Source organism: Patagioenas fasciata, chromosome 6 (assembly GCF_037038585.1).
Source record: "Patagioenas fasciata isolate bPatFas1 chromosome 6, bPatFas1.hap1, whole genome shotgun sequence".
NCBI classification, from domain to species: domain Eukaryota; kingdom Metazoa; phylum Chordata; class Aves; order Columbiformes; family Columbidae; genus Patagioenas; species Patagioenas fasciata.
In genome coordinates, this window is record NC_092525.1 from 33756502 (window position 1) to 33769168 (window position 12667).

General features: G+C 37.6%; 1 protein-coding gene across 1 annotated transcript in view; it reads right to left on the minus strand.

Moving 5' to 3' along the window:
• HS2ST1 (heparan sulfate 2-O-sulfotransferase 1) overlaps positions 1–12667 on the minus strand; it is a 78578-nt gene that overhangs the window by 18024 nt on the left and 47887 nt on the right. Inside the window, exon 2 of the mRNA XM_065842168.2 lies at positions 459–697. Coding sequence (XP_065698240.1) covers positions 459–697 — 239 coding nt within the window. The remainder of the gene's footprint in view (positions 1–458; positions 698–12667) is intronic.

Consider the following 12667-nt stretch of genomic DNA (forward strand, 5'->3'; position numbering starts at 1 on the left):
TGAGACTTGACCAGACCTGGTCCCAAAGAGAGAACAGCCCTAACAGCACGGCACAGCCCGCACTGCTCCAGGAAATCACCTACGACTGTGTTTACTGCTAATGGAGATGACAGGCAAATACTGTTACACAGTCGAAAGGCAGACAACGGCAATACAATAAACTTTTACAGTGACAACAACAAAGGTAAGTTCTACCCCAGCTGTGTCCCTTTTTAGCTTTGTTTTTGTTTGAGAAACAGATACTTACCACCCTCAGTAGCACAGCAAAAACCTAAACCTATTATTTGTTAAATAATACTAATTCTCTACAAAGAAAATACAAACACATTAGAATTAATTTATACTGAAAAAGTGACATAAAAGCCAAGTCCATCAGACCATATTAAGTTCGCAATAGCAAAAAAGCTTTCTATACTTTCCCCTTGTTTAATAAAGACACCCCAAATGCAGCAGCCTACCTGATCTTGCAGAGACATAACAGGATTATTTTTGGTTGTATTGATATGTAGAACATGGTATTTGTTCTTTGCACAAAGATCATAGGCAATATTTGTGAAGGATGTGCTGGCAGTCTTAGGTACTCTGTTGTAAATAATCACCACATCATCATCTTCGTCCAGTGTCACATCTTGTCGGGGGCCATCCACTGTATGACGTTGTTCTATCTCTCTGACTTCATGTCTTGCAATAGCCCTTTCTGTTAAGGATGACAAATGCAAAATTTCCATGTAAATATCACAAATTTTGAAGCTCAAACTGTAGAACGCAAATAACGTGGTGAAAAGCAATAAAGGAAACACTTGCTGTTGTATATATTTCTGACACACCTGAAGCAAAACTTGATCTATGAAATGTACGGATGATGAAAGGTTAGTCTGACACAGACCAGGAGGAATAGAAAACAATATGTTTAGGGAACACATAGTGTATTCTATGACTCACACTAATATTACTGAAAGCCATCGTCTCTAGAGAAAAGTATCTATAATGCACTATGAAATTGGTGACATCCACAAAATACCCCAAATAATTTCTACAAAATGCCTGTTTAAAAATTATAATAGAAGGAATAACTCAAGCAATTTGGAGAATATGAATTTTCTGAAAACAGTAGAAATAGTAACCCTAGAGATTCAGTCAATTAACTGTGTAGAGGCACTGGAATTCAGCTGAAACCACTGTTTTATTATTTCAACTGATACAAACCCCAAATGTAAAGCATTACAATAAACAGGTCTGCAAAAATTCAATCAGATTTATCAAGTTTGAGAATAGAAGAGGTGCTTATGAAACAGTTAACATTAAGCTGGAGAGTGATCTCTCAGCATTGAAATACATCAAACACATCAAAAAGAAAGAAACATTGAAAAGCAAGCAACGAACAGGACATTTTGGCACATTGCAAATAAACCAGTTTCCCTTCTATACAAAGGGCAATACTCTGAGTAATTGAACTCTGTTTCAAGTGCTAAAAGACCATCTGGAAAATAAAAAACCACACCATTAGAGCATTTTATTTTTGCAACTGATGAATATCAAGTACTTTGTGCTGATTCAGACACAGCTTTGTTCTGTTCTAGATAAGTATATACTTTAATATGATTTGTAATACAGATGTCAAAGCACCTTTTCTGATTCATTTATTGTGATATTGCCTTTAATAATGTATTCAAAGAAATCTGCGTTGGCCAACAGCTTAAGCTGAAGTTGGTACCACCAGAGCAACCTGTAATTCTCTGTATTATGTTCTTACACAAGGTACAGCTCTTTCTGGATGACACACTTCTAACAGCAGCAGCTCTCAGCATTTCATTCCCTTGCTGCCTGTAACCCACCTCCTTCTATTCTCTTTTACTACATCTCTTTAATTATAACATAAAATCACTTTTAAATCAGAATCATTAAGCTGTGAACACCACTAGCCTGTAATTCCACATAAATTGTCTTCAACCACAAACTTCCATCTGTCTGAAATGCTTCAAAGCTTAAACTCACTCACTCTCTCATATGCTCATATCTCACACCCCATAACTAAGTTACATCAGCATGAAAATGTTTGTAGAAAATGCTTATTGAGTATCTCTCAATTTTCCACATGACATCTGTTGCTCCCCACTACATCAGTCACAGTTTTTGCTCCTTCCTTTCTCATTTGCTACCTCTCCCATCACTGCTGGCAAACGTCCTATTTTGGAAAGAGACGAGGCGACAGACTCAGGTTTCATCCATCTGAAGATGGCTACAACACAAAGGCACTGGCAGCTCTGCTGGTCCTGCTAGCAAGAGATTAGAGGAAGCATTTGGTAGGGGACATCGTTAACCACACGGCTCCCCAAAGCTGCATGGAGACTCAAGACCACCTAGAGGGGCTGAAATGAAACAAATGTCATTTGTATTTTCTACACCAGAGCAGTAGATCTCAGCTAGACTGGAATATGAAGTGCCCAGAGCTCCAGGGCTGATGAGGCTGGCTGGGCAGAGGGAACCTTCCCCTTTTACCCCTAAGAAGTAAACATTTGTGAGACACAGACACCATTTGCAAGAGGAGTGATTAGAAGTGCTCCTCTAATGAGGTATTTGAGGCCATGATGATTCAAGATTTAGCATGATAAGTGCACTTTAAAGGCTGTGCATAGGATATAAAAGATGTATGATTGGATGCAATTAGCAGAAGGGCTATTGCATACAATCACCTTCAGCGCTGTGTGGTGAGAGGGGAAAGCAAGAACCCATGCACAAGTGTGAAGCACACAGACAGTTCTATTATCAAAGAATAAGGAGGCTTTAAATTTCAAATTAAAACTAAAACTAACCTTTATGATGAAGAACTAAAATCACCTTTTTGAAATAACTGCAATAGTTAAAAAACAAAAGCTGAGATGAAGTGCAGGATGGAAAGTGCTGAAGTGCAAGGGAAGCTAAAGCTGGTGAGAAGCAGCTGGAGCACCCGAAGGAGTCTCAGCTGGTCAGCCTGTTCCACTGCAGTCTATTAATAACACAACAAGGACAATTGCAAGTTTTGTAAGAGGCCAAGTTTTTTCCCAGATTTTCCTATGAAGTCAGGAAGCTTTTTTGGTACTTTCTGAAAAGTCAGTTTAATTCTTAGAGTGGCACATTATTTGATCCATATGAATTTTATTTATTTATTTGGGGAGGGGGAGAAGGTTCAGTAATGGTAATGTGCAACTGAGAATAGTCTTTGGGACAAGTTAATCAAGACTTGGAGAATTTTAAGAGCTGATAGGCATTTGATTCACTACTTAATTCATTCCTCTACAAAATGTAAAGAATCTCGGAAGTATAAGTCCTGTAATGGTTGAAAAATGAACACTGCTTATATGTTTCTAGAGTATGGCAGAAAATACAATATATGCTTTAATGACTTTTCACATGTTGAAAATAGGGAGGAAGAAGATGCTAGGTATTTATTAAGTCTATAGTTTTTAATGATGACAGCCCTGGAAATTTAACTTGATTATGAGAACTTGTCTATGCAAGGCTGGATTTTTTTTCACTGAAATAAATTTAAAAAAAAATAATCAGGTTATGTAATTTCTTTCCCATTAGAGATCCTGGGGACAAAATAATATCCTACAGTCTCACTGCTTTCATTACATTCTATTTAAACTTGATTTTGTAAGAAAAACATCTAGGCAAAATTACTAAGAGCCAAACGTCTTGACTGGCTTAAGACTGTCCACACTAAGTTTGACACTAATTAACTACATCACTTTAAAAAGATAAGCAGCACTTAAGCAAGTTGTACTTTGAATAAAAGACAGATTTTCATAATAATATAATACAATACAGTATAATTTTAAGGTAAAAAATATTCTGCCTCACTTTTTTATTACTGCCTGTTTAGGTTCATTGTAATAATTAATTACTATGGTGTCAAGTGCTCTTCTGTCATCTGCATTTGTCCTGCGTGCAAACTTTCACCAATCACAAGGATGGTTTGCACACAGTACCACACAGGACCAGCATAATAAAGGTTGCTACACTGATTGTTTATCAGCAGATTAATTACTTGCAGAAAGTCTTCAGTTGGCAGAAGTGGTCATAAACAAGAGACCAATCTTATTATTCTTATGTATTTTTCCACATGTTCAGCGAAATTCTCCTTTATCTCATTCCTGTAACTGTCAGCATCTTCCCATGACTTAAACTTCTTGAGCCATCCTCTTGTAGCAACAAAACAGGAAACATTGTGACTAGCAACAAGTTGGTTTGCTAGTCAGATGCTACCAGAAAATACCATATAACAGGCAAGTCAACCCTTCTCCTTCAGCAGAAGCACTAATAGCAACACTCAATCTATATGCCACGACTGATTATGGAAAAATCCAAAACTATATATTTTCAAGATCATTGCCTATGGAAAAATTCAAAACTATATATCTTCAAGATGATTGCCCTTTCAAGTCAAATCAGTTTGACAACAAGTTTAACACCTATTAACAGGAAAAGTAGCATTTGGAGAGAATTGGAAAGACAAGATTGATTGCTTAGCTGTATTTTGTTAGGATCTCAACTAATAAAATCATCTGTGAAAATGCACCAGACCCATACACACCCGTAAAAATATTTGAAAGCCCAGCTGAACAATATTTACATAATTACAGAAGCAAATCACCCAACTGAATAATATTTAATTATAGAAACAAATCACTTTGATCATAAGCAGTTATTTGTCTACATTCCTTGCACATTCAGACAAATGAATGTCTTAGGTAAAACAAGTTTATTAGTGTTTACTTCAAATCCAAGTGTTAACTGCATACAAAACATTACCTTCCCAAACAAAATAGAGTGGCATGGATTTTAACAGCTTAAAGGTTAGCAAAACCATACATTTCAAATTCCTCACATTTATCACAAAAGCACAAGAACCTCCTGGGATTTCTTAACAAGAAACTCTATCAAAACCAGAATTTTTTCGTTCCCCTGTAGCCTAGTACTTACCACTATTGATGAGGGATACGTTTTGAGCCTTGCTTGCTGTCAAAGTCAGGTTAACTAAGTATCTGAAAGAAAAATTCAGAGCATACTATTCTACTTCCCCAAACTATGCTTTTTGTCTTCTATGTCTATTTTCCTTCTGTATATATGTACTGATATTACTTAGGCTCTCTGTTCCACGTGTCTTATGTGTCTGCCATGTTTCCTTGTGAAACCTCCCACTCAGACGAGGAAAGGCTCAGTCTTCAAATACATTTTAGCTCAGTAGCCTTCAAGTGTTGCCCAACAGAAGAAAAATATGTGGATTCAAACTTCCCTCACACTGACTTGACGCGAAGGCACTGGACAACTAGCATTGATAGCACCCACCCTGAGGAAACAGTTGCTGTCTATCTATTATACAATACTGGATGCCACTTCAAACCAATAAGCAGGTTTCTTCCAGTTGGGAACAAAACTGAAACCAGCTGACTCGGTGTCTCAGCTTTCTTGCCACTGTGCTCCCAGGCCAATCAGGCAAGCAGCTGGTAGCCTGAGGCACTGAGCAGCATCCAAGCTGTTTCCCTGCCCAAAAGCTGCATTAAACACATGATTGGCCTAAATCCTGAAGTGGAACAGGACCAAAAACCTACTCCCTATTGACTCCATTCTCCCCTAATAAAGAATGAAACTGAACTGCAGCTTAAAAATGAACCATAATTATGTTGCAAAGTTAATATCCTGATTCATTTTCAAGTTATATACACCCACCATATACACGTAGCTGCCATCCTTCACTGAAATGCAGCCTCCTCGGGGAGCTGTTCAGCAGCATACTACTTACAAGCCAGAGCAGTGCTGCTCTATGTGGACTTCAATACTTCAGGGATGGAGAGAAGGAGAGGAAGAATCAATGATGCTATGACAATTTATGGCCATGGAGGATTTCTGTCACTATACCCAATTAAAACTGGAAGAAAAATCTAGACTGAATTAATAACCAACGCCTAAAGTTGAATTTGTTCAAGGTATCAGTATTAACATACCGATTCTTTCAAAGACCTTTAAGACCAACTCTATCCTGCTTTAGTTTTAAGTCTTATTAATAGCAGAACCACTACATTGGTTCTTTAGCAACTTCAGGAATTAAATACCAACATGTATGTTGGGTAAGCCTTTGGTTTCTCCTACTGCCTTTTCCTCTGTAAAAGTATTCCATGAAGCCTGGTGTCCTTATTTTTGTGATTAATGAATGTTTCCTACTCTCAAAGGCAGTTTTGGGTGAGCCATTGGGGGGTGTCAGTAAGGCACAGCAAACCCCACCTTCCTGTGTCAGTACCATCAGTGCTCTTAAAACCAGTCCAGGGGACTTCAGATCCCCCCAAGTATGACTCCTTACACCATCTCCAAGTGACCATCCTGAAAAATCGTAATGAACTATTCCTTTTCCCCAATAGCATGCGTAAACACATATATTACAATCCACATTAAGAAACAAGGAAAGCAAAATGCTGACTATTTCACAAAAGTACAAACCGCTAGTATTGTTAGTATCGCTTTCTTCTCTTCTTAGATATTTATCTGTGCAGCTCATCACAACTTACCTAATTAAAATGTTTTAATCCTTAGGATATCTTAGCTATTTTCATTTTAGACAAAAGAGACTGTTGGTCTAATTTTTAAATCTAGCTATCTTGAGTCAGTCTATGAAATATCTACTAAAAACTTCCATTTAATGTTTGTCTTTAAAAAGTCCTCAAATTCCAGGACAGCCTCAGCACACGTGTGCTCCGAGTCCAGTTCTGACCCACAGCAAGTGACTGTCACGTGAAAAGCACGTACAGGGATGGGAACAGAGCACAAAACTTAAAACAATACCAGAAATGTTATTTTTGTTTTTTCAGTCAGGTGAAAAACCCTCATCTTTTCCTTCTACTTCTAAAAATTCAATTGCCTTAGTGTCAAGAGATTACTTTTAGAAATTTCATTCCGTTCCAGCTTTTTTTTCCCCCTCAGTAAGGCATGAAAAGCAACAGGTATAAAAGATCTTCTGTAATAAAAAAACAGTAGTGCAGTGAACAATTAAAAAGTCACTAGCATTGCCAAAACATTTTCTTTAATAGTGCTCAATGCACTTTCAGAAGAGAAGGAAAAATAACAGTCCAGACAGAACAGAATTGTTTTCAAACGCCAAACTTTAAACTCCAACAAATGCACACTGAAACTAGCTAAAAGCAAAAATAACCCCCCAAAGCCCCCAGCCCAGGCCAACAAGGAGGCACCTCCAGCTAGGCACTGAGATCATTAACTAAATCTAATGCAGCAGCTGTCTGAAAATTAGAAGTAGTGATGCTGAAAAACCTGCTACAGCTCCATTAGCATTTGATACTCGTCATTTAATTTCAAGATAGCATTTTTACTAGGGCTTTATTTTGAACACATAAGTAGAAGCATATTGATTAGTGTGTGATATTGTTAAAGATTTGATATTAAACTAAAAAAAGAAATAAAAATGCCTATCCAACAGTAAAATCACTATCCCATATAAACATCCAGGCTGGTTTTAACTTCAGAGCCTGAATTTCTCATTTTTCTGCAGAACTTTTTAGTTAACTGCATTTGGAAAGAATAGACTATTTAAAGATTGAGCTCTGACCAAGTATTTTCTCTTGTTTAAAAACCACCACACTACCATTGACATATCGCATTACACATTTTTCTTCCTGCATTCTGTTGGGCAGAATATTTTACTGAAAGGCTGTGTTGTAGCCCTTTTTTGATACAAGACCAGACACACTATGCATGTACAGAGAGCCAGCCTGTGTTTTAGTCACATACTACATAGGACAGGTAAGGGTTGACATCTCCAGTTGCTCCAGGAAGGGCAAACACTAACAAAACCCCTTGAATAGTCACAGGTCAGATGAACTGCATCTACAGATCAAAACTTAGGTACTCCAACAAGCATGGTTACTCCCAGGAAAAAATATGGCCTATAGCAGACATCTTGTGTAATAACATCCAATAAAACAGAAAAAAATGAGGTTTCATTCCAAACATTAAATTTTGAAAAACTTGGAAATGCTTAAAAAGGTGCATACAGATGCTCAGCTCTAACTATAGCATCACTACCATGACCCCTGAGTAGTGCAAATAATACCACTGAGAAAGTTACATAAAAGTTTGCAGAAACATTTTAGGCAACATGGTGAAGTAGTAAGATTATAAAAATAAGTGTATGTCAAACAGCTCCATAAACTCTCCAACTTCAAACTGAACTGTTTTGCTTGACAGAAGTGTTGAATTCAAGTTAATGAATTAGCATGAGAGCAAACACAACAGACACCACTCATCTTTTTTTCCTCCCCATCATTTGCAATTTCAGGTTTCTTTAGGACAAGGAAACTTGAATAACAGATAGCTGTACAGAGAAGGATGTAGTCACACAGGGAAAACGTTCATGGCTTTTCAGAACCCTCAAACTGTCAGTAAACTGTTATGAAGCACTGTGACTATGATAATGGCAATGAAAAACACTTGCAAATCAGAGATTTGTTCTCTAAATAATAAACCACAGCTGAGTAGGTAACAACAGGGCTTGCTCTTATTTATAGTGCCTTAATATTGTAATTCAGATCAACAGTGCTAGCAAGAAAAGCCAATGGAACTGTTTTATACACGGATACAGCTGTCACAAGCGGTTCACTATACAAATGCGCATGTCACTCCTTCAAGCAAAATCCAATTCAAATAATGAAAGAAACCAAGATCAATATAGATCATCTGAGTCCATTTAGTAAGGCAGCCTCAAGACTGTTTTGTTATTTCATACAAGCTTTCTCCAGACATACAATCATTTACTTTTTCCTAAAAGGGTACTGGCTAACATAAAAGCAAAACGGATCACTACACTGTTAAAATCATGGAAAGACCTGTATGTATGGACAATGCTGTATGACAGCAAGTTACCACAACATTTAATAAAACTAAGTGGTAAAATATACTGTTATTTCCAACATATATCACCTATAGCCCAGCTTGTCTTCACACTTCTTGGCTAAACTAACTGATCTAGAAAACAAACTATTGCCATAGTAGCCTAAAATAAAGAAAACAGCAAAGAGCGTTGCCTTCTGATCAGAATGGCAAGTGACGTGGTGAAGGTAGAAGATCTAAGTATTTTATTAGGAATCCCAGGAAGTTAGACCACCAAGAATAAGCTTGTAACAACTCCGTGTCGCACCAACATATACAGCGTGATATTTGCTTAATTAACATCAGCTGTGTACAGACTAAGCATTTACAGTGATAAACATGATTTCTAACCTTAATGTTATTATAGGAGTTTGTGTGAAGTTCTTTGAAAAAAAGATATATGAGACTGCATGCTGAATGAACCCCACTGTTAAGTCATGACAGAATGAATTTTATTATATTTTAAAAATACTGACTAGATTAAGCTCTCGATTATATTTTTGTTTTCTTTGTGAAAACCATTTATCTTGCTCTTAGCTTCATTTTAAGAACTTCAGTTTCATTGTGTATGCTGGTTATTTTATATAAAAACCAAAAAGGATGTCTTATTTTTCAAAAAAAACCCTGCAAATTGTTAACTGAGAGATTTGTTACCTCATGTAGCTTAAGTATCAACGTATATGAAAAAAATACTGCCTTATCTTTTATTCCAATCTTAGGCCTGAAGCCTAAAGGCCTCATCTGAGATGGAGATGAATAAGATGAGCACGAATAAAGATAAGCTCTAACAACACACAGACCACTCAAAAATTACATTTCAGGAACCTCAAAGCCATTTTAAGTAAATTAAAAGAAAAGAAAAACTCTTTTTTAAAAATTAAATGCTAGAACTACAGCAAACACTAAATTAAATAGTTTTAAAACTACCTCTGGAAGACCCTTCTGCACTTCTTCCCAGCTGGGGGCCCAAGCCACACTCAGGCAGAACTAGGAAAAACAAATATATGTAGTATCAACATGGTTCCTTTCTGAAGAAAAGCCACCTGCTTTAAAGGCAGCCCTTTCGCTCTGACTTTCAGAAGATGAAAAGGAGCAGCAGACTCAAGCAGTCAGCAGAGGGAATATTACAAAGGAAAGCTTGAAAGTCCTTGCAACGTGTACCCTCCCTGGTCCTAACCCTGGAGCTCAGTTGGGCATTTATGACAGAGGCCTCGATGAAACTCCCAGGATTAATTTGAAATCGTGCATTAGGGAGCACTTGTGGCACAGCCAGCCAGCTAATGCAGACCTTCCACATTCATTCTCGCCATGCTAAGAAACACTGGCAGTCACGCTCATTTCCAACACGCTCGCATACCAACAGCACTACTGTAACAACTCTTTGCAGCAGACACTGAGCAGCCAAACCCAAACTGCACAAACAAGCGCTTCATCTAGTGTCACGTCAGTGAGCCGCAGAGCTCCCTGGCCTCTGTAAAACAGAAACAGTGCAGGACTGGCAAGGTGTGCTGTACAGTGCTTCCGTACAAAAAACTTCCCGCCGATAGCAGAGCCAGCTGCTCGCTGAAAGCCTCTGCGTTTTAATCCTGATTTCGACTGGATTAAGCTTTTTAATGAAAAAGAAATATTTTCATACATGCATGAGAAATAGTTTGTTCTTGCCCCAAATCAGTCCTTTTTTGATCAACGAGGACTATTTGATGAAAATTTGGCCAGAACAAAAGAGCAAGCAATTCCCTCATTGCATCTTAGGTAGGTGTTGCAAAAAGCTAAAAACAACTCCAGCCCCTTGCTCAGACCTTTGGTCCCACAGCAGTAAGGGATACAACAGATTTGTGTTCAGCAATGTCTAACAACCCTTCCTGACTAAAATACACCCTAATTATTCATTACCAGAAGGTACATCATCACTGAACACTAAAGTCAGAACTGCAGAAAGCTATGCTAGATAATGCAATGTCACTAAAATCGAAGTAAAAAAGAATTCCTACGGGTATCCCCCAGTAAGACCACAGAGAAAAATAGTCCAGATTCTCTTTTTAGTATTTAAAATTCATTAAAATATTCATTTTATGAAGGCCCCTGGAACAATGAGAAAGTTAATTTAGCTTTACATACCATTGTGCTAGCAGCTGATGTCAAACTGCACAGTATGTAAAGAGCTGACCTGTCTTGCACAGAACAAAACAAAACCCCCACAAAAACCCCAAACCAACCAACCAACTAAACCCAAACAAAAACAAAAAACCCCAACCAAACAATAACCAAAACCAAACCAACCACCAGGAACACCCACATATTTGGTCAGATTATCTTTTGCAGACATTAAGTCTTTAAATTGTCAGGTTTTATTTTATACAAGCAAAGTAATCTGCTTCTAACAATAGTCAATAGCCTAAAATCTAGCATTAACCCATTTCTAATATGACTGAAACCTGTAGATCTCTGTAATCCTTTTGTTGTCATTCACAGTGAAAGCATTTTGAACTGTCAATACTGAGCCACTTAACGATATTTTAACTTGATTTTAAAGCATGTATTCTATGCTCAGCACAGATAAGAGCAGCAACACTAAAACTATGTTTTGAAGCTAAAATTTGCTGAAACTTCATGGTCCATGTTCCCAAAGAAAGGTGTGTGACACTGAGAACTATGCGCTCTGGCCAGAGATGCAGGCATTGCTCTCAGCTTTCCTCAGAGGAGCTGTACAGCTCTAACGCTCCCTTTCGATCCAATATTAAAGCTACTGCAGCCATCTAAAACAAGCTTTTACTCTCTGTTCTTCACATCCCCCAATTCACGACCCAATTCATCCCCCTTCACGACCCCCCAATTTCCTGAGCTGCTTTCGGTTTCAGTCTCCAGTGACCACAGATGGTTTCCATATATGTAATTTAAATTTGCCGTGCTGTTGCGTTAAGTCACCATCCTCAATTTCCATTAATCTCAATTACTATTTTTGTGTATATGAACAATAAGGTTGAAAAGTTCATTTTTTTGGTTAACAAGCTGTAACCATGTAAAGATATATAAGTGTGTATATATATATATATATATATATATATATATATATATCTGTTGGTAATTCAAATAAAGCATGTATGGAAAAACACACAAGTCTTCCTTTTTGCTATATGAAGTGGAAGTTACTTCTCTGGAGTATTAAGTCAGAAAGACATTTTAATCCAAGCCATTACTCTGGGGAGGATGGAACTATTATACATTTCTGTGGGAGGACACACCAATTGATACAGTTTTTTTGTAAGAAATAGCTTATTTATCTGGGATACTTCAAAGCAAAAAGTACCACCAGTGAATTCTGTTTCCAGGGAGATGACATATTACCTTCCAGAAACACGTCACACACTCAAGTTATTCTTCAGACTGAGCAAGCATAGGAAAGCATGAAAAGGACTTCTTTACTGGGACACAGACTTTCTGGTAACATGATTACATAAGGAAAAGAATAACAGAACACAGTGTAACATGACCATAACATTAGACAGAACTTTGACTCATGATCCTCAGCAAATTCAGCTGCAGTGATTTAGAGATGGAACTACCCAGGTACCAACAGCGCTGAAGACATCATATCGTGGTAGGAACAATTCAGACACAAGTTTGGGCAGAAAAGACGGTGAAAAGCCAAGAGGCGATAGATCCACCCCATCAACAATTCAGGTCAAGTTTTAAGGTTATCCTCATCTCTCCATGCTCTTTTCACTAGACTTTTCTTAAAGGAAGCAACAAC